At 37.2% G+C, this 27,295-nt stretch overlaps 1 protein-coding gene across 1 annotated transcript in view; it reads left to right on the top strand.

The window, feature by feature from the left end:
- The window catches only part of TAB2 (TGF-beta activated kinase 1 (MAP3K7) binding protein 2), a 60,533-nt gene extending 36,779 nt beyond the window's left edge, over positions 1-23,754 (top strand). Inside the window, exons 2-7 of the mRNA XM_066546817.1 lie at positions 3,571-3,760; positions 9,098-10,610; positions 17,288-17,448; positions 18,077-18,170; positions 19,426-19,506; positions 21,710-23,754. Coding sequence (XP_066402914.1) covers positions 3,659-3,760; positions 9,098-10,610; positions 17,288-17,448; positions 18,077-18,170; positions 19,426-19,506; positions 21,710-21,855 — 2,097 coding nt within the window. The 5' untranslated portion in view covers positions 3,571-3,658 and the 3' untranslated portion in view covers positions 21,856-23,754. The remainder of the gene's footprint in view (positions 1-3,570; positions 3,761-9,097; positions 10,611-17,287; positions 17,449-18,076; positions 18,171-19,425; positions 19,507-21,709) is intronic.
- The last annotated feature ends 3,541 nt before the right edge of the window (positions 23,755-27,295 follow it).

The following is a 27,295-nucleotide window of genomic DNA, read 5'->3' as shown; positions in this document are numbered from 1 at the left end:
AACTCCAACTGGAACTATTAAATACAGCAGTTATGTTAAAATCTGCACAATTATCTTTGATATTTTTGTGGCATGGACTGCATGTGAAGTTGCAGTAGGAAAAAATTTCTAATGAGCAAGAAGTGCAGATAACATTCTAGTCTGTTTAGATTTTGTCATGTTTAATTATTTAATAAAATCCATGTTGGCAGAATCTACTCTGAAGAACACTTGCTTTATAAGTATTTTCTGGAAAGTCAATGTGATATACTAAATTAAGGTTTGTATTGAAGAATTGTCTGTGGTATGTTAAACATGTGCTCTGTCAGAAGAAAGGAGACTTGAAAAAATATGTATTTAGCTAGCACTGGTTCAGTACTCTAAGAGCCTAGTATTTGGCATCTGAGTTATATTTCACATTAAGTTGTCTTTGAATATATTCATAAACAAGGGAGGCAGTGTATTTTGTCTCATACTCATGGTTCTGAGTAGTCTTTGGGAGATGACACATTGTTTACTTTGGTTTCAATAGTTTTCACAGAATAAAGCTTCAACAGGAGCTCCATCATGATACAATTGCCAGGCCTTTTAAGTTGTCTGGGGATCATGCCAATACTCTTTGAAAAAGAACACAGCTAATTAATTCTTCCGGTTACTTAGGATTTCTGGCATAAGTGAGCACTGGGATCTCTGTCTCTCTTCAACATTATAAAGTCACATTGAAGGGGTTGTTTTGAGGGTTTTTTTATAGCTAGAAGCAGTATGTAAACCTATTAGTAAATGGCATTACTACAAGAATAACTTTATATTGTACTGCACACCAGTATTTAGAAGTGTTCTTTTGTAATTAAACTTTTGATATTAATGATTTTAGGAAGAACTATTTCTCTGAGTCACCAGTGTTGAATTTTCCTTCTTCCAATAATTAATTTCTTGAATAGATTGTTCTGATTATTTCTGTAACGCTGTATTGCCTTGATTTTTATGCCAGAGTCTCTGAATGAAGCAAAAATGCTGCTGCCAGCAGTTTCCTTTGCCTCCTGTTGATACTCTTTTCTTCTGAAGTCTTAATTACTGGCAGTCTTGGCTGTTCATTCTTGCATTCATGCCTTTATTTTCCACTTGCATATGTAACTTTCTAACAATATTCTGGATGATCCTGAGTTCCATGGCTGACAGCAGTGTGGTGTGTCTGTCCCTTAAGCTTCCATCTGTCAAAGTAACCTTCAGTTCCTTTAATTTTGCCCCTGGAGATGCATCCTGAGTCCTTTTTGTAGCTTCTTGCAACATCAAGAACTGGGAAAAAAACTTTTCACTGTCTTTACTAGAGAGGCCTCAAAAGACCTCATGACCTGTCACTTCAGCCTTTCTTAAGGTTAACTTGAGTTTATTAATAATCTCTTGATATCTTTGAGGTCTTCGGTGGGTTCTTCTTCTTGAAGTGATGATTGGAATGAGACCTTCATATTCATATGATACATTTTCCATATGTTAAATTGTCAGTGAAGCCATATCAGTTGCCTATTGTAATTGAAACTAGGGGGGAAAAAACTTCTTTCTTTTTGTGTTGGAGTATATTTCTCTGAGTTAAAATAGTGGGGACAGAGCCCTTTTGCTTCACTTCCTCCAATATTACAGTAAAAATATTTTGCTATGTTGAGACATTTGATGCACACATGCAAAAATTTATCAGCAAATTTAGTAAAGTGATATTGCTTGCAGGCATCTGCTTGGTGCTAAGCCACCAAAACTTAAAAGTATTGTAGAAAAAATAAAAATAAGCTATCTCCCAAGTTCTGCATGCTACCAACAAATAATTGAACTTTGCAAGCATTGAATGATGACCCATAAATCATGTTACACCTCATGAAGACACAGACAAGTTTTTCTGTAGCACTTTTGAAATTTAAGGTAATTGTTACAATACTTTGCTGCTTTGGAGTATTAAATGGGAACTGTGGTCATTATGTGTTTTATTAAGGCTTCAGACATTGAAAAATGAGTTAGAACACAAAATACTTTATTGAAATGAAGCACTGGGGTGACAGTGTGGAGCATTTGTTTTAAGTACTGGGTTTTTTTATTTATTCTCTGTGGTTTTTGAAAAGACTACATGGATGAATCTCTTTCTACAGAGTTTTTGCTGTGGCAGCTGCGAAGGTGCTTTTTTGCTGGTACAATTTAAATAAAGAGTAAATACAAAATTTTTGTACTGTCCAGGGAACTTGAGATGGAGATCATAGAATTTGCTATTCTAGGCTAGAGAAATTGGAAAAAAATTAAGCTATCTTAGGAGGATTGAGAGGAATTAAAAATTTAGCAGGAAGTTTAATGAACTGCTCAGTAGAAGAGGGGTGGAAAAATTGCATTTGATACTGAATGCTAGTTAGTTCTATTAACTAGTTTTCTTGTTAATAGAATCTTCTGGTTTTGTGGATCTGCTGTGGTCTTGTTGGGTTTGAAGTTTAATTAGAGAAGTATTGCAATACAGTTTTTGATAAACAATATAATTGTTTAGCTGTTTCATTTGAAGAGTGTTTTCCTTATTTCTTTTAAGAAGGTGCAAGATCAGTATTCTTGTCACTGCTTAAATTAGTCTAGCACTGTAAACTCTTGAAGTAACACGCATGTACTTCTAGTGAGATATAGACTAAGTAACTTTTAAAATTGCTCTACTGCTGCCACAGAGAAAGTGAATAAAATTCATGGAGATGCTTGAGTAATATTTACTAATTTAAGAGGCAAATGTTCATTGGAGTTGACTATGCCAGGGTTTCTATGAACCATATGGTCATATTTGTTTATAATACTATTTTATATGAAGAAGATCCAATTCCATTGCTTAACACACAGGTCCATTCTTGGAAGATTTATTGGTAGAAATTCTTCTTGGTAAACGCCGTAGGTATCATATGGTCTGGACAGATCATTTGTATGAATGTGTTGATTGGTGATTGTGAAATTGTCTTATCCATAACTTTCATAATTTCCTTCAAAGCAGGAACAGAATTAGCTGAAGAAGCCTGCAGTGTTATTTCCTTCTAGTAATAATTTCAGAATATTCTGAAGTATGTTGGGTGAAAACCAAGTAGACAATTGCTAGTAAATTCTGAAGCTTAGAGACATTGAACTTCTATCCACAATATCCTGACAGTAAAGAAAAACAATGATGGCAAAGGTAAAAATTCAAAAGTCAAGCAAATACTATTTTCCAGTATTTGATGTGGACTACTTTGTGTTCAGTTGTGTTTAAAATAACTAAAAATACTATTCTTAAACCAAATAATTTTAATACTTTGGTAAATCAAGTCTTTTTTTTATTCTTAATGTATTTTATAATATCAATATAAAACCAAAGATAGAAGGAAACTGACTGTCAGATGTGTCTATAAATGGGCAATTTTCAAGGTCATGAGTGTGTGAAGGACAATTACTTAGAAGTGTCACATGGGAAAACATCAAAATAAAGTACAGACTTTGGCTGCATAATTGAAAAAGGATTTTGTATGTGTGTTTCAGTTTGTGGGGTGTTCTTTTGTTACATCAGAAGTGCCTACTTTTGGTGTCTCAAGGCTTTCCTTTCTCTTCCAGAAAATGCTTGGACAGAAGAGATGAGTACTCCCTTTACTAAGGCCTAAAACTGCCTGTTGAAAAACAATCCTGACCAGGCAAGATACGAATGGCCCAAGGAAGCCAGCAAATTGATATTCAGGTTTTACATGACCTGCGACAGAAGTTTCCTGAGGTACCTGAAGGTGTTGTATCCAGATGCATGTTACAGGTCAGTGCTCTGTTCATGGCTGTACGAGTAAGCAACATGGCTAATTTAAGCTTTCTGTATGGGCGTCTCCTTTGAAAGCTGATGTTTTTCTCTATAAATGAGGCAAATATACTCAGCCAGTTTCTTTATATTGCACAGCAAGCAACGTGTTAAATTGGCCTCTGTTTTTCCGTGACTAATCAGGGGTGGTCCAAAGTAAATCAGGTGTAAATCAATATTCGCTGTATGCATGGAGACTACTGTCTCGCCAATCAGCGTACTCATGACTTTTGGCCATCTCAACAGCCAAAACTAACTGTGGCAAAAGGAGGGATGCAAAGCCAACTTGAGTCCAGCAGGGACAATTTAAGGCAATGCTACAACGAGCAGCATTTTGAAATTTTATTTTCATTTTTATTTGAGTGTTAAAGCAGGTCCAGAAGAAACTTTGCTACCTGGTCTCCATCAGTCTTGGAGGTGGGCCCTTGCCTGCATGCAGATTGGTGCCAATGCTTTCCATTCCCACCTCCCTTGGCCTGCAGAGCCAGCACTGGTGGCCTTAGGTACCCTCTCCATCAGGAAGCCTGGAGTGTGACGTGGGCACAGCCAGGTGTTCCAAGTCAGGCTCTCTCAGGCAGGATGAGGTGCTTGTAGCCTCCCTTCCACAGTGTTAGACCAGAGGCAGGGATGAGGCACTGGTGTGCATCTGCCCAGGGCTTTGGCTGCCGGATGGGCTTTATTTTTTTGCTGTACCTTTGGAGTCTGTGTAATTAATTATTGGATTTTTGTTGGGCTTGATAGTAAAAAATCATTTTTGACCAGTGCTGTAGTTAGTGCTAAAGCTGCATATTCTCAACTTCTACATGCAGCTGTCTGTTTTTAATGCTGCCACTATCAGAGCACATACCATATTTTGTATCAGCTTTTTATTCTGTATCATGTTAGCTACTTCAGAATATAAATTAATGTCCCTCCAAAGCCCAACAGGGACACCTAAATGCCTAGAGTTAACATATGTTGGTAGATTTGACTTATTTAACTATGTTGCTTAGACATGTTTGCTTTGCATTTTCCATCGATTCAAAGCATCCATAATAGCTGATTTTCTTTTTCATTCTAAGATATTCAACATTTGATTTACTCTGGTAAATAAGAGAATTATCCAAGTAGTCATACTGATTATCAGTATACACTGATAGGAAAAATGATGTTACAGCTTCCCAGAAGCTAACTGTCTTTGGAGTATGGCTAGGACAACTGTGGTTATGATTCAACATTCTTTATATCCTAATTTTTGTCTTGCTATTTATATGTATTTTTATGTATGAAATACATATTTTTCTATACTTACATATGTATATGTACTCACACGCATATACATCCAAATAAAGTGTTCGTACTGCTGGGGAGAGTGTCTGTGACAATTTAACATTCATATTGCCAAGACTTTATCATGACTCTCCAGTCTTTCTAGAGGAAGAAGTCGTGAAAAGTGCATTTCATCAACAAAATCAGTTTTGATTTGCAAGATGGCAAAATTCTGCTTGGGGCTCATGAAGTTTCAAGCTTTCTCCAGTTCTTTCTTTTTCATTATTTAGCTGAAAAGGAAACTGAACCAGAGTATAAATTGCCTGTACTTGTTCTCAGGATTGTACACTGCTATTTTTGTTAGTGCTCTGTAGGACTTTATACTACAAGTACAGTTTTGTTCTTTGAACACGAGAGCTGCTTGTTCAGCAAGGTCTGTGGACTTGATGGAGTGAATGCATCAGTAGTCATCTTTTGAATGTAATTCTTGATAAATTGAAAAACTAATGCTTGTCTTTAATAGAGTCAGTGGTCTTTGTAACATTGAATACAGTGGATCTCTTTAAATAAAAAGAGCTTTACAACTGTGAAGAAAAGATACTGTACATCCCATATGACAGATTTATGGGGAAGGGTTTAGATTTTGAGGAAGTGTTCTAAGTCAGCTTTCATAAGAGAATCTTTCAAAAACAGTCTTAATTAATGTTCTGTGTGTGCAGTATTGTTAAACTAATTTGTCACACTGGAAAGCTACTTTTTTTGTGAACTAAGACTCACCAAGAAAATCCTGTCATGTTGGTGGTTTTTTTGAAATTTCATGAGCTCTGGTTTCTGTGATGCACCTTCTAGCTTTGCTGCTCTCTGGCTTGGAGTCTTGTTTGTCTGTTTGTGTTTTGATTTGTTCGGGGTTTTTATAAAAGCTGCCTAACATGACCTCTTCAAACCAACAAATTTTGTACTTGGACTGATGGGAAAGATTGAAAAGCAGAATTTGAGAGTACTTATGCACATGTTTCAATGCTGATGGAACATTATCTGAATCCTGAGTTCTGCCACCTTGTAGCTGAATATAGTGGAAGGAATTTCCAATAAAGGCAGTAAATGTAGTTCAGGTCAAAGACAAGTACTTGGTATACAAAGTGCCTTGCCCCCGCAGTACCTTATGTGCAGCCATCATATGTCAAGGTGAAGTTCTTTTTAAGCCAGGAGTTATACCCCAGGTGAGAATCTGAAAGAATATAAGCAATTATGCAGTTTATGATATTATTGATGAGGCTTTTATTACAAGGAAAATTTCTTTGGATGACTGTGAATTGTGCAGAAAAAATACACAGATAATTCAGTCATCCTTCATGAATTCTTTGTAAACAAACACAGCTTGTTTCTAAAGGAAGGTTTATAGCATTATATGTTTATAATGAAAAAATTAGGGATAAAGAGAATATGCAAGTACCTCAAGGTAAATAGCCTTGAATTACCTAAACAATATGCTAGCATGCTAACAGCAGAGGACCACCAAAGAGCTAATAGGAGGAAACCTAAACCAGCTTAATCTAGGTAGTAAAAAGTCTCAGGCTGACAGCACTTGAATATTCCTAAGAAGTTTTGTATCCCTCTGTTCTTCCCAACAAGCCTCCTGCATTCAGATCTCCCATTCTCCTCACTTAAAGGAATCACTGCGGTGCCCACAGTCAGTGGACATTGTTTCCTGTTATTCTGTTTTTTGTGTCCGGAGCATTCTGTACCTGCTCCTCAAGTCTACGTCCTCTCCTTGCTTCCTCATTTCCCTCCAACATTCTTATTCTTTCTTTTTTTTTTCTTTCTCTTTCAGGGTGCCAACATTTTAAACTCAAATGGGACATGGGCAGAGATAAGATGAGGGGTATTGTTTTGCTGGAATATGCTCAGTTCTGCCATCAACCGGTTCTCTGATCTGTAAAGAGCTAGAAGCGGTTGAAACTCTGCCTCTGCCAGCCAGAAGATGCCAGGGGTTCCATGTGCCCCCGTTTCCCCTTTGAGTTCTCCAATTTTCTCATTGACGTCACTGAAATTTTGGAATTGATTGGATGCGATCTTAAAAAAGAAAAAAAAATTGTCCAAAGAAATGCATTCAAGCTGAATGTAAGGGCCTTGCAAGCTTGGCCTGTTCCTTTTTGGTTTGGTATTTTTGGCCTTTCTGTTAATAATTTTAATTCACTTCATGCAAAATCTGCCTTTGAGATCTTTTTAGCTTGTTTTTCTGTGGCATCCTATCTTTTTCCCTTTTCTGGCTCCCTTTTCTCCTTTGCAACAAATACCAGGCTATTGTTCTTATCTTACCACTGTTCTGTCCGTGTGTTTCCTTTCTTCACTACTAACTTCCTTTGATTACTTCATCCTCTGGTGCTTATTCCAAACTAGAGCCAATATGTGTATCATCAATTTGATCCATTTTCATATCACTGAATACTTTTTTGCAGCAGTCCTTATGTAGAGCTGGCTTGATAGATAGCCTTTAGAGAATCCTGTCATTTTAAAAAGTTCTGTGGCTAGGGTTTATTTGGGATTTTTTATTCCTTTAATTTGGAAGAATTCAGAACTGTATCTGGTCTGTATGAGCACATAGTTTTGGTTTTTTGGGTGAAGTTTAGCCTTGTTATCCCTCTTGCACTTCTGTTTTCTTTTTTCTTTTCTTTTTTCTTTTCTTTTTTCTTTTCTTTTTTCTTTTCTTTTTTCTTTTCTTTTTTCTTTTCTTTTTTCTTTTCTTTTTTCTTTTCTTTTTTCTTTTCTTTTTTCTTTTCTTTTTTCTTTTCTTTTTTGGTAAATCTGTCAGGTAGAGACAGTCTTGCTATGTGTGCGCAACACTGTCACCTTTATCCAGTGGAAGAATGAGAAATGTCTGCTAGTTTAACAAAAAAGACAAAATAGAAAGCATGTAGCATGAATCAGTTATCTGGTTGTGTTACTTTTTAACTAACTGATAATGTTGCTACTTGGCACATGCAATTTTTTTCCTTGGTCACATGCACTTTTTCTAGTAACTACCTATTTAGTGTTAATAACATGGGCCTGAACAGGTGCTCTTCCAGCAGAAAGTATTAACCTTTATTTCTTGAGGGGTGGGAATTTCTGTGTGAAAAGTGATAAAGATGGAGCACAGTATGAAAAAATTAGGTCACTGATGCACCCTCACTCTTTCTAACAATCCTTATATAGGAAACTCAATTGGGAAGATTAGAGTACAATATTATTACACACATGGAAAAGGACAAGAGATTAGCGGTTTGCATCTGAAATGTTCTTAAAAAATGAGTTAGCTAGGTTGTGGTTTCTTTTCTAAGTCATCCTATTACTGGGTTTAAAAGGTACAAATATAAGTATTTCAAAGCTTTGCAAGCAGTGATTTAAAATGAAAATACAAATGTCCTCTGGGTTTTCAGTTAATAGTTTTGATCTTACAAAAGAATGGTTATTGATGTATTTGTATAAACTGAATTTTTGCATTTCTCCTGAAGTCATGTACAGTTTCTTGAGTCTGCGTGTTTCTTCTCTTCATAAGATTCACTTTATTTTCAGCAGGAGGTAATGCATAACTGGTATTGGAGTGTTTGGGAAAACATTTAAAATTAACATGTGTTTTTATTTTTGTTTTTAAGTTATTAATCAATACTATGTAGATGTTGTAAATCCATTCCTGCTGTCATTTTCCTCCCTAAAGCCAGAGCTTTGGCCTCTACTGAAGATGGTTCTGAAACTGAGAAGGAATAGGGAAAGTATTCATCCAAGGTGTATCACCCTGTATAAAGCTAGCTTTCCAAGGTGCAGGATCTCCCAGTCACTGCTTCAGAGGCAATGCAGACTTCTGCCCTTGGTGCCACTGGCTCAGTCACTGTTCCCAGAGCAGTGAGCTTCACAGGCAAGCCCCTTGTTTGTATAGAGCAGCTATACCAGCCACCTAAAGCTTCCTATCTGATGTTGTATTGTTCATTTTTCAGTTGTGATTGGATGTATTCATACATAACTGTGACAGTATTTTATCAGTAATGTCAAACTTTCATCTGTCTTTTTTAGAATAACAACAATTTGGATGCCTGTTGTGCAGTTCTCTCTCAAGAGAGCACAAAATATCTCTATGGTGAAGGAGACCTGAGTTTTTCGGATGATTCTGGGATTCCTGGGCTACGAAATCACATGACATCTCTTAATTTGGATTTGCAGTCACAGAACGTCTATCACCATGGAAGAGAAGGAAGTAGAATGAATGGAAGTAGGACTCTAGCTCACAGTGTTAGTGATGGACACCTTCAAACCAGTCAGTCCAACAATGAACTGTTTCAGCAGGAACCACAGACAGCACCTGCGCAGGTTCCACAAGGATTTCATGTCTTTGAGATGGCTAATACAGTTAGTGCTTCTAATCCAGGGCAGCATCTTGGATTTCACCTAGGCAGCAAAGGAGTATCTAACTTGTCTCAACAAACACCCAGATTCAACCCCATTATGGTAACTTTAGCCCCAAACATTCAGCCTGGTCGCAATACCCCAACATCTTTGCACATACATGGTGTACCTCCTCCTGTACTTAACAGTCCCCAGGGAAATTCTATCTATATTAGGCCTTACATCACAGCTCCTAGTGGTACTGCTCGGCAAACACAGCAGCAGCCAGGCTGGGCATCTCAGTTTAATCCCATGCACCCTCAGCAAGTCTACCAGCCTTCGCAGCCAGGTCCCTGGACTACTATTCCTACATCCAGTACTACGCCACATACCTCATCGCAACACTCAACACAGCCAAACCAGCAAGGCCACCAGACTTCTCATGTGTACATGCCTATCAGTTCTCCTACTACTCCACAAGCACCTATGATTCATTCATCTGGTAGCTCACAATCTTCTGCTCATAGCCAATACAACATTCAGAATATATCCACAGGACCTCGCAAAAATCAAATTGAAATCAAACTTGAACCGCCACAAAGAAACAGTTCTTCTAAATTGCGTTCAACTGGCCCTCGCACCTCCACCGTTCCCTCTTCCCTCAACAGCCAGACATTAAGTAGAAGTCAACCCACTGTTTACATATCGGCCAGTCCTCCAAATACTGATGAAGTGATCACACGTGGACAGCCCAAGGTCTACATTTCAGCAAATGCCACGACAGGAGATGATCAACTTGTGCGGAACCAGCCCACGCTTTTCATATCCACAAATCCTGGAGTATCTACTACTGCTAGGAATATGTCTGGTCAAGTAAGCATGGGTCCTGCATTTATTCATCACCATCCACCCAAGAGTCGAGCAGTGGGCAACAGCACCACTGCAACTTCTCCTCGAGTGGTTGTTACGCAGCCTAACACAAAATATACTTTTAAAATTACAGTTTCTCCAAATAAGCCCCCTGCAGTTTCCCCAGGGGTAGTATCCCCAACTTTTGAACCTACAAACCTTCTAAACCTTCCTGATCACTATGTTGAACCAGAGGGTATCCAGCATCTTACTGACCCTGTTTTAGCACATGTGGATAGGATCAGTGATGCACGGAAATTGAGTATGGGATCTGATGATGCTGCCTACACGCAAGGTAATATTCTTAATATAAATTGTAGAGATTTTGACCAGGTTGTCAATTCAGTGTGTAGATTGCAGAACAGGAAACAGTTAGTAACCTTTCTGATGTTAATACAGTGTCTTTAATTTTAGCATTTGTGTTTCCTAAATAAATAAAAGCATTTTATAAGCAATTAATAGATTTCTTTTTATGGTAAAGACATGTGACTGAATACTTGGAGATATTCTTCTGTTTGTCTTAAGTAGATATGTTATCTGTTTAATGAAGTGGAGTCATACCATCTTCATTTTTATGTTGTTCTGAAAGAAACATTTAGTTTGTTCAACTTGTCCTAGTGATTTAAAGCTACAATTCCATTGTCAGATTTTTAAATCAGTTGAGATACTGTTTACATTGGATAATTTTTTTTTTTGTGAGTGTTCTTTAAGAAGAAAAAAAAGCAGACTTCAAAAGCAATTAATGGCACAAAATGTTGGCCTGGTCTCCATGTTTCCTACTGTGTTCCTGACAATAAAATGCTTAAAGTCTTGATACTTACTTCTGTTACATTTTAAAATGTGAAAAGGAACACCAAACCAAAGGAATCTGTTTTAAGGGATCAGCGGTAATGGAGGGGTAAAACTTAGAATATGTGACAAAGGGAGATAACCTGTTAATCTTTTTCTTCTGTTTTCATGGGTTTGCATGCTTTTACTACCAACTCAGTGGTTTATTAACCCTTCTGTGAGCTTTTTACATAAAAATATTGAATGAGTCTTAGGATATTTAAGCAGTATTCACAATAGGTTGTCAAAATAATTTGTCTTTGACCTCACTGGTCCTCTCTGGACCTAGCAAACAGTTTTGAATTTAAAAAACTGGCCTGTTCCATGACCAGTGTAAACATTCTTCAGATGAACTTACAATTTTATTTGTGTAAGTCAGTACAGCGATCAGGACACTGGAAGGCAGATCTGCATCTAGAGTACTGTGTTAATGAAGTAAATCAAAAAATTATTCCAGCTTGTTCACTTCTTCTGGATACAACTATCTTTAGTGAGGAATAGTTAATCCTAACTCAAGAGTTTCTAAAGGTTATGTGTCAAAATCAAAAAGCTAATCATCCTTACGTTCTCTTATGTTCAGTGCATAAAGAACTTCAGAAAATTCATCTGTAGGTAAGCCAAAAAATTGCCCCCCAGATCATATTTCCTTTTCTTACTTTGGAGGGAAACAGCTATCTGTTTTAGTCTTAGTCCTGGAAAACTTCATATGCCAGAAATTTAGCAATTGAAATCTTGTCCTTAGGCTTTAAACAGTCTTTTAGGGCATGAACTTGCTTCCCAAGCAAGTTGGGTACTTTTTAGGGGTTTGCAAAACTGCTCACTTTGGGGAGTTGTCCCTTTTGTCCGTTTTTCCTTTCTAAGGGCACTGACTTATACCAGGTCTACCTTTTTATCTCTTGTACCCTTGGTAGTGATGGCCACAGTAACCTCTCTACAAGCTGCAGGTGTCAGCATTCAAGCATATCAAGATGAGGCGAGCTTGATACACAACCTAGAGTTCCAGAAGCATTGACCTCATTCTTGCTGTGTACCCAGCTCTTCCTGAAGCCAAGCTGCAGCTATTAGATTGTGTGTAGATCTATGATGTGGGCTGGTACAACTTCAGGGACCTCAGGAAATCACCATCCTTCTGTGTCCTTCACTAGAAAGCGCGCTTAATACTCCTGAAGTTCTTTACATGTAGAGATGTTCTGCATTTCTGGCATGTGTGCTCCAATTCTGCTGCAATAAGTGCAGTGTTTCTTACATTTTGGTTATTAATTAATATTTGGAGAGTTAAGTCTGTGATAGACTTACTGTATGATATTGATATCTGGAAGTCCTAACTGTTGCTTTTAAACATGTTTCTTATACTTAGCAGTGTTTTTTTTTCATCTTGCATACAAAAAGGGATTTGAGTTACTTCATGTTTTCTGTATTCTAAACTGCTTATGATTTAGCCAGACTGCCAGAATCCTTCCATGCAAGGTGCTTGTTTCATTTTAATTTTAGCCAGAAAAGATGAGTAGTTTCTCTGGCCGTGATTAGAGAAAGATGTGTTTTCATCAGCTTTTCTGTTTCTACCAGAATGCTCTTTATCTTGGCAGGGAGAACTGAAACTGCCTTGGGGAAAAAGAAACCTTGGGGTGGAAGATGGAGTTGCTTTGATGTCAAATAAAATTTCCTTTGCTCTTTTTATTTATTTTACATTTATATACATGGTCCAGCCCAGGAGAACAGAAGATGTGTTGGACTTCTCTGTAGGTGCTGCTGCTTGCCATCAAAGAAGCTTTGCTTAATTGCAGTGTGTGTAGGCACCTCTGTCTCCTTCCATGATATTTCTGGTTTCCCTCCCAAGAAAGTTGGAGTGGGTAGTAGAAGGCTGCCCCAGATCTCTGTCTTATTTGCAGCCAAAGCTGGAGGTTATAGAATGTGTAAAGGAATGGGTACTGCTCAGATAAGATCAATGTCATTTCCCTGGAATGCTTGCTTGTATCTCTGGCACTGACTGTCATCCTGAGAAACTCACTGTCACCAGACTTTTCAGAACTGGTTGCTGAGGGATGTTCCTCATTTTCTAAGATTCTAGTCTGAGATACTGAGGACTCACTTGTGGAAGTGTTGAGTGCATATGTCTGCTGTTAAAGTCAGTAAGAATTCATGATGCTGTGAGAAGAGTAATGCTAGATGCATGCCCAGAAGGGCAGCCAAAAGAGGATGCATTTTTATGTGTTCAATATCACTTCTGTCAGTGTGCAGGAGTATTCCTATTACTTAGTAGAGATTACAATTTATAATTATTTTTATTAATATGAAGTAGTTAAGTGGGATTTCAATGTATAATTTAGTTTAGTATAACGTGTCTTATGGATGGAAAATTGGAATCTTGTTAGAAATTGAAAATTCTGTACTCAGATACATTTTTGTGATGTATGCTCTGTATGTCACATGATGAGTAGTGAGGCTGAACAGTTATTTAATAGTTGCTCATTCTGGGTATAGCTTTCCATCTGTATAATGGGAAGGCAACCCCTCAAGAAAATACATAATTGTTTAATAAAATCACTAGGTCGATGTTTTCTTACTAGGGAACTTAAGTCCTTTGGTTAAATATTATACAGCTTTGACTGTCTGATGTTTTCATATTATTTTCTTCAACTTGAAAGAGGATAGTGTCCAAAGTTGAGTGAATCATTGGTACCAACTATAGTTATATATGTGGAAGCATGTTTGCTTAGCAATTCTTGCCACTGTGTTTTTAATGTAAATAAATTAATTTATAAACTAGATTAGTAAATTAATATTTTGCACAGCTCTTGTTTTGGTTTCTTGGAGCTCTTTAAAACTTAAAAAAAAATAAATAAAGTTGCAGGAAACAACTTTTTTTCATTCTTAGCCAGTCCTTGTAGATGTTTAAGAAAAAAGACTTGAATAAGATACAGCTGTGGCCTATGCACCAAGGGGCTCTGAGCCATTGCATCATGTGGTCTAAGAAAAAATACCACCTTATATTTGGCTCTGTATACCAGGCCCCACTCTTCACTGATGTTCTTTTTAAAAAATTAGGTGAAGAGACTATTGAAAAGAGAGAACAAAGAAATCAGTTTGAAGTATTGAAGTTGCATATCAGATGACTGAATTCTGTGCAGCTTCAAATACAGGTTTAGACAACATGCCCAAGTATAAGTTTTGAGACTCTCATGAACCTCCTGCTACAGTGTAATTGCATTGCCAGAAATCCCCTCCATATCTGACAAACTAAGAGATTTTAAAACTGTGTAGGTCTATACGATAGGGTGAAATTGTTGTATTCCTAGATTAGAATTTATCTTAGAAACACTCAAAATAATAAAATACACTCTTAACATTAAAATTCACATTCACAGTCCTTGAGAAAACAATTATACATACATTTACAAACTTAAAGGTATATTTAGTGCCCGACTGAGAAGGTCTCTGGGAGAGGAAGAGTGAAGTTTGTCCTCCAGGCTTTTATGCTCCTTCCTGTAATTATAATGATATACAGCTTTTATGTGAAAAATGTGCACTTTGGTTGTCAGAGGAAACAGTGGCATCTGCCAGAGCATTGAAGTGTACTGCGCTCTGCTGAATGCAAACGTGCAGAAGTGTAAAAAACTAAATGTGCCAAATACCCTGTTTGCACTTAATTAAGAAGTTGAACTGCAGTTTTTCTCAACGTTTTCAGTTGCTCTGAGCAACACTAGAGGGAGCTGAATACTTAAATTGCGGCTTTCCATTCATGATTATGACGCTGAAATAGAGGGAGGGTTTTGTCTTCCCCCCATCATTGTTTTCCTGCAGATACCAAATTGGTATTGAAGCAAAATTACCAAATTGTATATGAAAGTCTCCGCTTACACCAATCTCTTTCAAGTTCCTTATCAAAGTTACTTCTAATAGTAGAAGGATAGCACAGTGGTATCAAGTGATTCTTCTTTAATCACAATGGTAATTTTTCATGTGTGTTTTTAAAACCTGTTGGGATTTGAAATTGTGAGATGGTAGTCCCAAAGTTCCTAGGAGAATAAAGTGCATGACTTTCCAGACACGACATGAAAATGAAAAGCATGTAGTAATGCTGGGGGCATCCATCAGTGCCTTCTCCTTGTACAGCTCCATACTGACAGCTGAATTTCTAAACCACACAAGTGGGAGAACATCAAAATGAGGAATCTTGGGTTCTTTTCCTTTACAAAAGTAGCTTAAAAAAGGAGATGAGGGATGCACAGGCAAAGTTTTGGTCATAGTTGAACTCTTGAGGCCATGCCATGCCATGCCATACAACCTGATATTCTGGTACAAATGCTCCCCACCTGCCGCAGCCAGCAGCACTGGCTACTCGCCAGCAGCCTGCATCCACCATTTGACAGGTCTGAGGAGTTCTGGCTCTGGGCAGTAGAGCATGGCTGTGTTTCCTCAGCAGGCTTACCAAGGTAATGAAAACAGAAGAGACTGTCTAAAAGTGGAAATAAAATGTAGAAAGAAAAAGGACTTGTACACTCTCTACCAGAGTAGAGGCAAAGTAGTCTTTGATTTCCTTTCTTTAGACTTGCAGCTTCATTTGCTGTTTGTAAAAGGCTTTTCAAAAGGAGAGGCTGTCTGCTGAGAATACTTACCTGATAATTTCAAGTCTTCAACAAAAATCTTTATATTGAGATTTCAGTTATTACGTTTTTATTTTACGTATGAGCACAGCTGCAATTTTTACTGTAGTGCAACAACTGTGACCCAAAGTAAATGTGTCTGTTTATGAAAACTTCTGCAATTTGAATAAAATGTAGCAGAAGCTAGGTGTCATTTCAGTACCTAGTGAACATTTGTGACTCAAAAGCCTAGGCTGGATCTCAGTATGGTCTGTAACACTGTTCAAAAATAGTTTGGCATGGTTTTTCCTTTTAAAGAACCTCTGGAAGACAAAATGCAATGTGTGAATGAATGAATGAGTAGGCAGGATCTGCAGGAGAAGTCAGTTCTGCTTGCCAGAGGTGTGGAGCATTCCATCTTTTTGATGTTGTTTTTTGGTTTTGGTTTTTTGGTTTTTTTTCCTCTGCTATTATTTGGGAAACCTAGGCAACCAGATTTGAGTGCTTCTAATTTTTTGGTACCTGAAGAAATTGTGAGGAGTTAAACATCATGTTCCAGCTGGAGTTAGGTTTCAAGACTTTGTGAGGCAAATTCAATCTTTTTTAAAATACCTTGTTATTGCTACTTCTTTATAATTTCCAGGGTGATATAAAAGTATTCATAGCCTGTGAAAATGATCACAGTTTAGGAATTGCTAGTTTAATGGATGAATGAATGGCTGTACAGAAATTAAAAATATTCTTTAGTTTATTTAATTAAATACATTTTTATAGAAGGTGGTTATTACTTTGAGCGGTAATATCTGCTTTTGTGATTATATTTAATAGTAAACCTACCTTCAGTGAAATAAACTCATTAGATTGCATGAATTTGTGTTATCTACTACTTAGGTTCTTTATACATTTAAAAAACTGTGGTTTGAAACTGAAGTTTTGCTAACTTCATTGTTTCTAAATTAGGTCTTCTTGTGCTTTTTGCTTTACAAATAGTAACCAGTGTTAGAAATTAGAAGCTGAGCTAATGGTTCTGCATCATACTTTAGGGGTAAAGTGACATACAGTCCAGCTTTTGACAAATATCTGTTTGCTAGTGGTGTGCTTATTTCTGATTTGGTCTCATTTGATGGTTCGTACTATGGTGAACACTGGACCCAATCCTAATTGTAATAAGCATATGCAGGGCTCCATATTGCACTTGTCTGAAATCCTCTTCATGCTACTTTTTTTACAGTGGTTAAGATGAATAAGCACAGAAATATTTGTTCCTGCCTTTGGGTAGTTAGTTTTGTAGGTTTTTAAGATTACAGTTAAATTTTGCATGGCCATTTATTGCATTGTATGGCTTTCTCATATTTGCTTGTCTGTAGTTAGCTTGTGCTGTTTTCAAAAATACAGCACTTTCTGTCTTAAGGCAGAGTTTTTCTTGTGAGCAAATTGGAAAAGCAGTCTGTAGCAGTGTTTGTTTCAGTTTTTTCCCAAAAGAGTACCAACTTGCTTCTTAATCTGATGTTGCCATGTGAAGGATAATAAAGTAGATAAAATGGGACTTTATGTATTGCAGCTTTACTGGTACACCAGAAGGCCAGGATGGAGCGACTTCAACGAGAACTTGAGGTTCAAAAGAAAAAGTTGGATAAACTAAAATCAGAGGTCAATGAAATGGAGAATAATCTAACACGAAGGCGCCTGAAAAGATCGAATTCTGTTTCCCAAATTCCATCAGTAAGTTGAAACATCTATAGGGTAATAAACTTAAGCCACAAGTGTGGTCTGTCACAATAAATTGAAGGAAGACTTGTTCGTATAGTGACAATATACTAGGGACAGGCAGTATAGTTAGAATTAAGCTGGTGGACAGTGGAGTTTAGAGTAAGGGCTAAAAATGTGTCATTTAACCACAACCTTGCAGCTTGCTAATTGCTTTGTGAAGAATTGCTTTTACAGGCAGTCACTAAAGGTTTGATGTGATAGTCCTTACAAGTTAATACTCATACTGTAATCACACCAAGTACTTTTGGTCTTGGTGCATATACTGAGCTCACAGAAACCAATTAATGCACCAGTTTTCAGTGCTAGATGATCATCCATTGATCTGGTGGACCAGACCACTGGCTGTGCCCTGACTGAAGATTGGAGTTGTTCAGTCTGCTGTGAAGTCTGATCAGAGACAACTATTCAGTAGGTCTGGAAGCTTTCTCTGAGATTATGCTTGAAGGTGAAGAAAGGTGGTCATTAGGGAAGATTCTTTTATCTTCATGTCTGAAATAATTAAATGTTGTCTACCTATGCATGAATGATAACTGTTCATAAACTGGGAAAATTAGTCTAACAGGCAGATTTATTTTTTCAGCTGGAAGAAATGCAACAGTTAAGAAGTTGTAACAGACAGCTGCAGATAGACATAGATTGCCTAACCAAAGAGATTGATCTTTTTCAAGCAAGAGGTACAGTATGTCTTAGTACATCAGTAACTGTAAATGTTGATTTTTTTTTCACTGTCTACATGTTTCAAAAAAGTCCATGTCATAAATGATGGATATACACACTTTTTGGTAAATCATCACATTAGTTTGAATGAAACCATGGTGGTAACTGTCTTTAAAGCCTCTTGATTTTGTTGCCCTATGATTTTCCTAATTCCACAGTCATTCCTATTTCATACAAATCTGATTATCTGTGTATCAAAGAAAGAAAGTTTTTTGAATGATACATCAATACATATGTGTTCATCTCTCTCTTTTGTCTTCCACCTCTGCCTGTATTTAGCCTCTCAAGTTAGAAAATATAAAATGTAGTTGTAACTTCCAGTGGGCTCACTGCTTTCCTTGTCTGCAGGGACACAGCCTTTGGTCATGGGGGTGAAATGATGAGACAGCTGAGCCAGTTCAAGAACTGCCAGAAAGAAGCCTCTCTCTTCCTGCTTCTCTCTCTTGCCACTTACTGAGCTCTGGCTCTGTATTAGTTTTTAGACCCTTTGCAGAGCTGATTCTGTTAACAAGCCAAGCTAAAACTTGCATTGCTGGAAAAGCTTGCTATAGCTGATGTGAGGGAGAGGCACAGGAAGGGAGAACTGAGATAGTGAGAGGGAAGGAATTGATGCTTCCCACTTCCAGAAGCAGTGAGCTGTTAGATCAGCTGGGACATGAGTTCCACACATGAACACAAAAGTTCTGCTTCAGTCAGTCTACCTGCAGTTCAGGAGAAGGCAGACAGGTGTGCTGAATGTAATGCTACACTGAAAACCTGACCTTAAATAGAGTGAGTAGCGGGTGATTATTTTTTTGCTGGTTACAGTAAATTGCATTTAGAGCTTTCTCTTGAGTTTTAATTCTAAACATGTATAATACACTGCATAGTAGGTAAGATATCTCTGAGTATAGTTGCAATTTAGAAAAAGTCAAATATGATTTACTAATAAAATGATCTTAAAGAGTAACAGAAAAAGATACCTTTAAAGGCATTTAGTTTGCTGGAGCTTGTCTCTGACTTTACTTTATATTACATATTTTGGGCAATAAGTTTGTTAAAGTGTATTGTTGAAATCACTAATATCTCACTTAGGTCTGTCTTTACACCTTGATATAAAAGGTGATAAGTGAATAATAGTATTGTTACAGAATTACTACCAGAAAAAACTGATATGCCTCCCTACTCAAGTTTATTTTTTTAAACTGCTGCACTTTTTTTTTTTATTTTTAGGACCACATTTTAATCCCAGCGCTATTCATAATTTTTACGATAATATTGGATTTCTTGGTCCCGTGCCACCAAAACCCAAAGGTATTGTATTGATAAAATTTGGATTTGATACAAATACCTGGTTTGTATCTAATACCAAGTTCTAATTTACAAATCTTGCTTAAGTGTTGATTTTGAAATAGATTACTTCAAAAGCATACAAACCTTGCATTTTATTTGTATTGGCAGTAAGTATGCTTCTGTTTGCTCTTGTTTCCTCTCTACTCATACGTTCAGGAAAGAGAAGTATATTAAATAGGTTATGTTAAAGATGAATAATATATTGCAAGGCAGTTTATGTAATGGAGGCATCCATCTTTCTCTAAAAATGAGCATGACGTACATTGCTTAGGGGCCAGTGAAACTCACTTAGATGACTTCACCATTATCCATAGCGAAGAGTAGATTTACTTACATGTGGTAACAACTCAGGTTGGTTACCTCACTGGAATTTATGGTTACTGCAGAATTTCTATTAACAAGGTACATGAAAGCCTTTTCTGACTATTGGTAAATATAGTTCTAGGTAGTTGAACAGGAAAGCAATGCAGAGCAGTAGGGAGTCAGTATTGCTGAATATTAGCCACTCTTAAGAATTCTGTTTATCATTAGTGTGCACATTACTTGCTTTTTCTGCTCTCAGGGTGTCAAACAAAGCAGAACAATTACTTCTTGTGTTTTACATAAAGCAGAGAATGAATTCAGCTTGCTTGGAGCATCATGATACTATGACTTTAGGCAGACCATCTCCCAAAACATGGAGATAATCCACAGGTGTTTCTGTGCAGTCTTTCTGTCCTGGAAGTTCTCCACATAATATAGATGAGTGTGGTTAATTGTCCTTGGAGTGTGCAGTAACTGTTGTTACAGAATCTCATCTTGGAGATTTCTGACAGTTCTGCATTGTAAAATGGTCTAGATAAATTGAACTTTTTGTCCTGCAGATCTTTTGCAACACTTCCAAACTGATACTGTTTTTCATACTTTATGAAGCACTTTTTATCCTTCCACTACCTGAGTTGGTAGTGAAAATTCTGAGTAAAGTTAAATCCAAACACATTCCTATTAGACACATTTTACAACTGAACCATGAAGAGCTTATAAGTTCTGTCAATTATGTAGTTCCTTTTATAATAAATAAAAACTAACCCAAATCAAAGAAAAATTAATTTTCTTTACTAGTTATCGATATTTTTATTGGCTTATCTTTTAGGTACTCACAAATTTAAGTGTTTCATTCAATCTGTCTTGAAAATACAAAATTGACCCTGATTGGTTTATAAAGCTCTAAAGTCCCTCTATCAATTATCTTTCTTTTCTTCTTTTTTTTTTAAAAGTATCACTGCTGTATCTTAGTTCTTCATTAACTTTCATTTTAATTTCATTTTAAGCTTCAGTTTAGCTATCATGTAGCTAAAACAGAATTTGACTTAAAACAGAATTACTGCTGTTCACAAAAGAAGAAAAATAATTCTTGCAACTGTGATCAGTAGTGTTGTACTTATGGAGATCTTGCTGTCATTTTGCAGCAATTGCCATTGCTGATGAGATGTTTTCCAGATGAAATAATGGGCTGAAAGGATTTCACAGTTGCCTAAACTGGGGAACCCTTAACTTGAGAAGTCACTCATCTCTCTTTTCATCCTTTTCATTCCTTTTCTCTCTTCTTCTTTTCTCTTTTAAAATATTTGACGATTACTGTGTAACACATCATGAAAAAAGATGTGTTGGTGTTGCTGGGATGATTACTCTGTAGCATGACAGAGCCAGGCAATGGTTTTTCTTTAGTACATCTGCCTGCTGAGCTGGCTTGAAGAACTGCTACCTTCTTTCTAGAATCAAAAAGTTTGACATGTCAAAGGGTTACAAAGCACGTACTTCTTGTCGTAATGAATTTTAGATCACTTCATAGGCCACTTCTAAATCTTGTCCATGTTTCCTGTGCTGATCAATTTGCAAATTTTATTTCCTTTTTATGCAGAGGTTTGAACTGAGGGAAGAAAGGGAAGAAGGCAGAGTTAAGGGATGGGAAACTTGATTTTTGTAGTTTTACCTTGAGCCTTTTGGCTTACCTACAATCAAGCTGTAGTCAAGAGGGTGGTAAAAAGCTGCTTCTGTCACTTTTAATAACTGTGCTGTTCTCAGAGGAACAAGATTGTTCTCAGTTACTGAAAAAAAAATCTCAAAATTCTTTCCATGCTGTTTTCAGTTAGTAACTGCTTATCTTATCTCTTCCATGTCACAGATCAGAGGTCCATTGTGAAAACACCAAAGACTGTTCCAGACACAGATGAAGATGAGGGAGCTCAGTGGAGTTGTACCGCCTGTACTTTTTTAAACCATCCAGCCTTAAATCGCTGTGAACAGTGTGAAATGCCCAGGCATTTCTGAGCCAACAGGCCCATTACCTTCCCTAAAACCATAGCAAACGTACAAGGAATTGTCCAGGCATTGGGGGGCAAAAAAAGCATTTATGCATAGGGTTTTGTAAAATGGAAGGTGTGACGAGATGGTGTTTTGCTATTGTTAAATGTCAGCCCACAGAGCAAGCAATACCTCAGAGCTGTGTCACAGGCAGCTGACGCTGATCGGCTGAAGGGCAATCTGCTGAGAGACTCGCCAGCTGCCTGAACCATGTACAGTATTACCAGGAACACACACCGTGTTCAGTGCCTGGGTGTCGCCCATCCTCTTCTCTGCCCCAATGTCACTACTGAATTTTGACAGGGGAAAGGAATAGAGTGCTAGTGTTTTTGTTTTCAGAGCTTTCAGTGAAACACTACATGCACAAAGGAAATCTTAAAAGGAACAAGGTTTAAATATTTAAACTGTTTGCTGCCACATAGTGCCTTTGATAAAGGGAAGAACTTCACAAATCAGTGGTACTCTTTGCCTTGTCTTCCCTGAAAACATCTCTGTGAAGCCAGAAATCATTACAATCACATCTAAAGATGAAAAGGAAAAACTGCATGCGTTGTCTGTACAATACACACAGTGAAATACCCCAAAGCTTTTCCTACTGTACATAGCTCTAGAACCTGCTTTAAGTGATTTCTTTTCCTCACCTTTATTATTTTCTTGTACTTCTGTATGTATAGTGTAATAGTCTTTTTGTTAACTTTCTTTTTTTCCCTTTAAGTGATTAAGCACGATCATGTCCCTTTTTTTAAGCTTTTATCTGAGAGAAGCAATGCCTTAAAATAAGAGCATTAGTAAAAACTATGCACAAAATAGCTTTCCTCTGCTCGTTCTGTACATTGCTCTTGTAAATGCTGATGATCTGTGAAGACCTGCAGATGCAGCGTGGTAAAAGTGCAGGAAAAGTTGGAAGAGTTTCGCATATAGTTCACTCTGTACACTGAGTTTTACGGTGGGTGACACAAAGGGAGCATTTTGTCTGGTGTGAGGAAATTTTATACTAGGAAACTTTCAACCCACCAACAGATCAGCATCCGAGTTACGCTTGCTTCATCTGCTGGGTGTCTTGCAGACTCCTGAAGAGAGATTCATTGGGGAAGTACATAAAGTGCCAAAATCAACAGCAGCAGCATCGTACAGCTTTGTTCAAGGACTTTAAATGCTTTCCTGTTTTGGCAGCCAGTTTCTAAACCTGACTTTGTGGTGAAGTCTCATATTTATAGAAAACAAGGATAGCAATATTTAGGACAACTGAAATAAAGGCTGGAAAAGAGAAATCAAACAGACTTGAACACTGAAGCAACCTCAAGCATCTCTTTTATTTTGATGATCTATTTTTTTAAGGAAAGTACTCACATGATCGGGGATGTATGTAACCGAGATCAAGAAAATGGAATTCCAGTACAATATGCATGAAAGACGGCACACAAAGAATTATGTAGCAGCAGCACTTAGTGTGAGGCTGGAGGGAGTGCTAACCATGTAGCAAGAGACAAAGTAGACTGTCACCCACTGTAAACATCCGCCAGTGGACACTTTTATTAGGAGTTTTACAAGTGATCTATGTGAATGCACAGAGGCCTTTGTTTTGAAGGCTTTGCAATTTTTTTTATGTGGGAAGAAAATGTCAATCCCAGGTAATTAGGCAGTAGACCCAAAGCAATTGCATTCAATGCATTTTGTTTATAAAATGAGGCCTTATTTTTCAGCTTCATCTGCAGTTCTATGTGAAGATTGACAAATCAGTTTTTACCTGTTTATTAATAAAACCTAATTTGGATATCTTGAGTTGATGGTTTTGTGATTTAGCTGGGTAAACTGCCTTTGTAACAGATAAGTTATTTATAAAAATTAAAAAAAAATATATTCTAATGTTTTCTTTTGTGATTTGTTTGCTTTTTCCATGCTGTGGAGCACAGAATACTCAACGGAACAATAAGCATTAACGGTATTAAAAGTAGGCTGATTTCTTATGACCAGAGTTTTTATTTAAGCCTTTTTTTTGTTGAACCTTGTCTCTCCTGCCATGCGTTACTCTGTTTCATTCCAATTCAGTGAGCATAAGGAATGTATTTCATAAAGTTGCACTGAGGAGATTGTTTCCTGACCAAAGACCCACTCATTTATTCATAAAGCAATAAGCTAGACCCAGGCCCTTTTTACTTCCTGCTTCTGGGGTTTATGATTTTTGAAATGTTTTTCTAAATCAAAATGGTCAACTGCTTTGTGGTGACAGATGACAAACCAATGTTGATATAAACACAGTTTAAGGATGAATATAGTTAAACTGTAGCTTGGTGCTATGGATATAAATGCTGTGAGATGTGGAGTGTTCCTTGACATGTCTTTCCCACATGGACCCTGTCGAAGCAGATATTTGTTATGTGGAGTTGAGCTTTCCTGAGACATACTGATGCTGTATAAGAGGCCTTCAGGAGACATCTATAAACTGATTTAGCAAAAAAAAATTAGCTACAGATCCAGGAAAAAAATCCTTAATGCATATTGTTCAACTAGTGTACCATAATCTGTAATATAAGAAATAGTGGTTGGAGTGAGGGGGCAACTGAATTTTTAAAGGAAATGCCAATCAGTTGAGGGCTGGAAAGACCATATTTGGAGAAATAGGTGAGATGTAATCCTGCTCATTCTACAAAATGCATAATTGATCTTTTCCCTGAATTTGAGTGTTTATTTTCTGAAGGGAAAAAAAATACTTACATCCTTGCTCCAGCTAGGTGTGCAGAGCCACCTGCTCAACATGAGTTTGTATTGGACAGCCTTTTCAGTAACTGATCCTGAAACAGTAGGGTAAGAGAAATGATGTCTCCAGTGTCTATTCCAGACTTTTACCTTCCCCTTCAAGAGTTTTATGTTCTTTGTGTACTCCAGGTCGCTCATATCATCAGATAGTGGCATATCAGTGTAGTGTGTCATTATGGGTTGGGTTTGAAGGATGAACTAGAACTAGATTTCACCGCTGGATTTTTTTTCCTGGTGGAACATAAAAAAATTAATACTTGCAGCAAGGTTAAATTTTGTGTTTTGACATCAGTACTTTATCTTGGATGCTGATTTATGAGTTTTACTTTCCTGTACTGTCTTTGTCAGGGATCTCTGTAAAAAAAAGCACATACAGCAGGAAGGAGTACCCTTCTTTGCTTTTAGAGATGGTCCTGTTTATTTTTTGTAAATGCTTAAGATTATCACATGGTCAAGTTTCAAAATTGGGATAACTTTAGAAATGTAGCAACTAAACAGAGCTAGCACCTTGCCACTTTCTAAATATATTAGAAAAATTTTTGTCTTGTGCAGTCTCCAATCAGTAGAGCTATTCTGTTGTCCAGGAGTGTGGCCAGGTGTGGCACCTGTGAAATTTAGTTTAATTGTGAGATTCAATATCTTCAGTCTCAAGCTAATTATAGATTGGCTTTAAAACTGTGTGGTCAGTATTCATGCCTGTCTATTTGCTTTATTTATGTGAATTTAATCCATTTTGTGGTCTTAAAGTGTCTACCTTCAGTGTGTTTTGTAGATGACTGGGGGAAAAGTGTCCTTATCAGTACTATATTCCTTCAGTCAAATTCCTCTCACTTCAATGTATATTGGAGCTTGGACAGAAATTAAAGGAAGACTTGATTAAAGATGTAGAAGAGATATTAGAGAAAAAGTCATCTATTGAAATCTACTATTTACTCTTTTTCAATACTCCTTTGGTATTCTAAAATGGAATTATTGCTACAAAGCAGGGACAGAAGCTTTTCAGTATAGTTAACAGAATATGTAGTGCAGCTTGTGAATGTGCAGTAGTTATTACTTATGTTTAATTCTAACTTTAGCAAAAAAATTTGATGTTTTATCTCATATTTGTTAAAAATACCCTGATAAGTCGAACAGCAAATACAAATTAAACTTTGGATTACTTTAATTGGCACAGAGTGGAATAATTACAGTGCATTCCTTTTTCAAGCCTGACTGCTTGAATAGCTCTTTTATTGCTAATTTTGAGGAACAGTCTTTGATTTTATGTAGTCCAGAATGCCTTGTGAGATTCATATTTTGTGTAAACTACTTTAAAAGTACAGAGAGAGAACAGGAAGAGTTATATGAAGTGTTTGGGAGCTTCAGGCTCTATAACAAGCTTAAGTGCTATAGGAGCAATTGGGAGTAGTGGTGAACATTGAAAATTATATGATCAGACTCAATTTTGACTTTTTGTTATGATTCTTTAGTTTTAATTTGTTTTTTCCTTTGAGCAGTTCTGTATGGATGGCATCTACAGTAGAACTCAAACAGTACTGCCTTCAGAGGCAGCACTGAGTAAAAGTCTCAGAAATTCTTGCTTCAGTCAAGACTTCACACATGTTAATTTCCAGCAGTGCATATAATTGTGCTTTCATCACAAATGCAAATATTTTTTTATATTTGATCAAAATATAACAATCTTCAGCCAGTGCAGTGCTGCTGCAGGCATTAGTTTAGCTGATTATTCTTCCCAGTGTCCTGTTCTCTTCATTGATTTGATTTGCAGATACCCATGTCTACTTACAGAGGACATTGAGCCAAAATGATTGATTATCTACAGGGGTTCAAACTGCCTATGATTTGCAAGTTCATTTAAAATAATAAAACCCTATCATATCACATGTGAGTGCAGATTTTAAAGGTGAAAAGTAATATTTCAATTCAGGTACTACTAGAGCATTCGAAGTTGCTTTAAAAACCAGTTCCACTTTCAAGGGTGTGCATTATTACAGCTTTGAGTTCTGTGACAGTGCTTTTTTTCACACCATTTACAGGAGTGTGGTGCCAAAATAATTTTGATGTAGCTGATGTGGTAACAAATGGAGATGCTGCATGTTAAGCATTTTAATGTGCTTTTAGTATTAATAGATATCAGCAGACCTTACCAGTTTATAAAGCCTATAAACTTTACCTAAATTCTGGTTCCCCTTGCAAGTGATTGAAGGTCCAAGGCTAAAGAATGTGGTGTTGGAAACATCAAGGAAATGGACTGAGGAATGCTGTGCCCTTGGTTCTCCATATACAGAAGCAGGTGGTGTTGCTTTCCCTGCACCCAGCTGTAACATGCAAAATAAAATGTGGCAAGCAGAAGGCCTCAGAGCTGGATAGGGTTTGTTGGAGTCAGGAACTTGGGACATTACGTGAGAGATATGCTGGTGTCACCACTGTGCATCTGCTGACAGGACAGCCATGTCTCCATTGTGTACTGAGGTCTTGCCCTGGCCACGTTTCATTATGTGCCAAGGAAGAATTCACAAGGTTTTCCTGAGGAAAGGACAGTTGGAAGTGAGTCCCTGGAGTTCCTCATCTGTCTGGTACACAGCGCTTACCCACAAAAGTGAAGAGGTGCCTGCTTGTAAAAGAGGTTATTCAGCCTCCATGGTTTTGG

The sequence above is a fragment of the Molothrus aeneus genome, chromosome 3, assembly GCF_037042795.1.
Source record: "Molothrus aeneus isolate 106 chromosome 3, BPBGC_Maene_1.0, whole genome shotgun sequence".
Taxonomy (NCBI): domain Eukaryota; kingdom Metazoa; phylum Chordata; class Aves; order Passeriformes; family Icteridae; genus Molothrus; species Molothrus aeneus.
The sequence above is the reverse complement of the archived record's forward strand: the minus strand, read 5'-3'. Positions and strand labels throughout refer to the sequence as shown.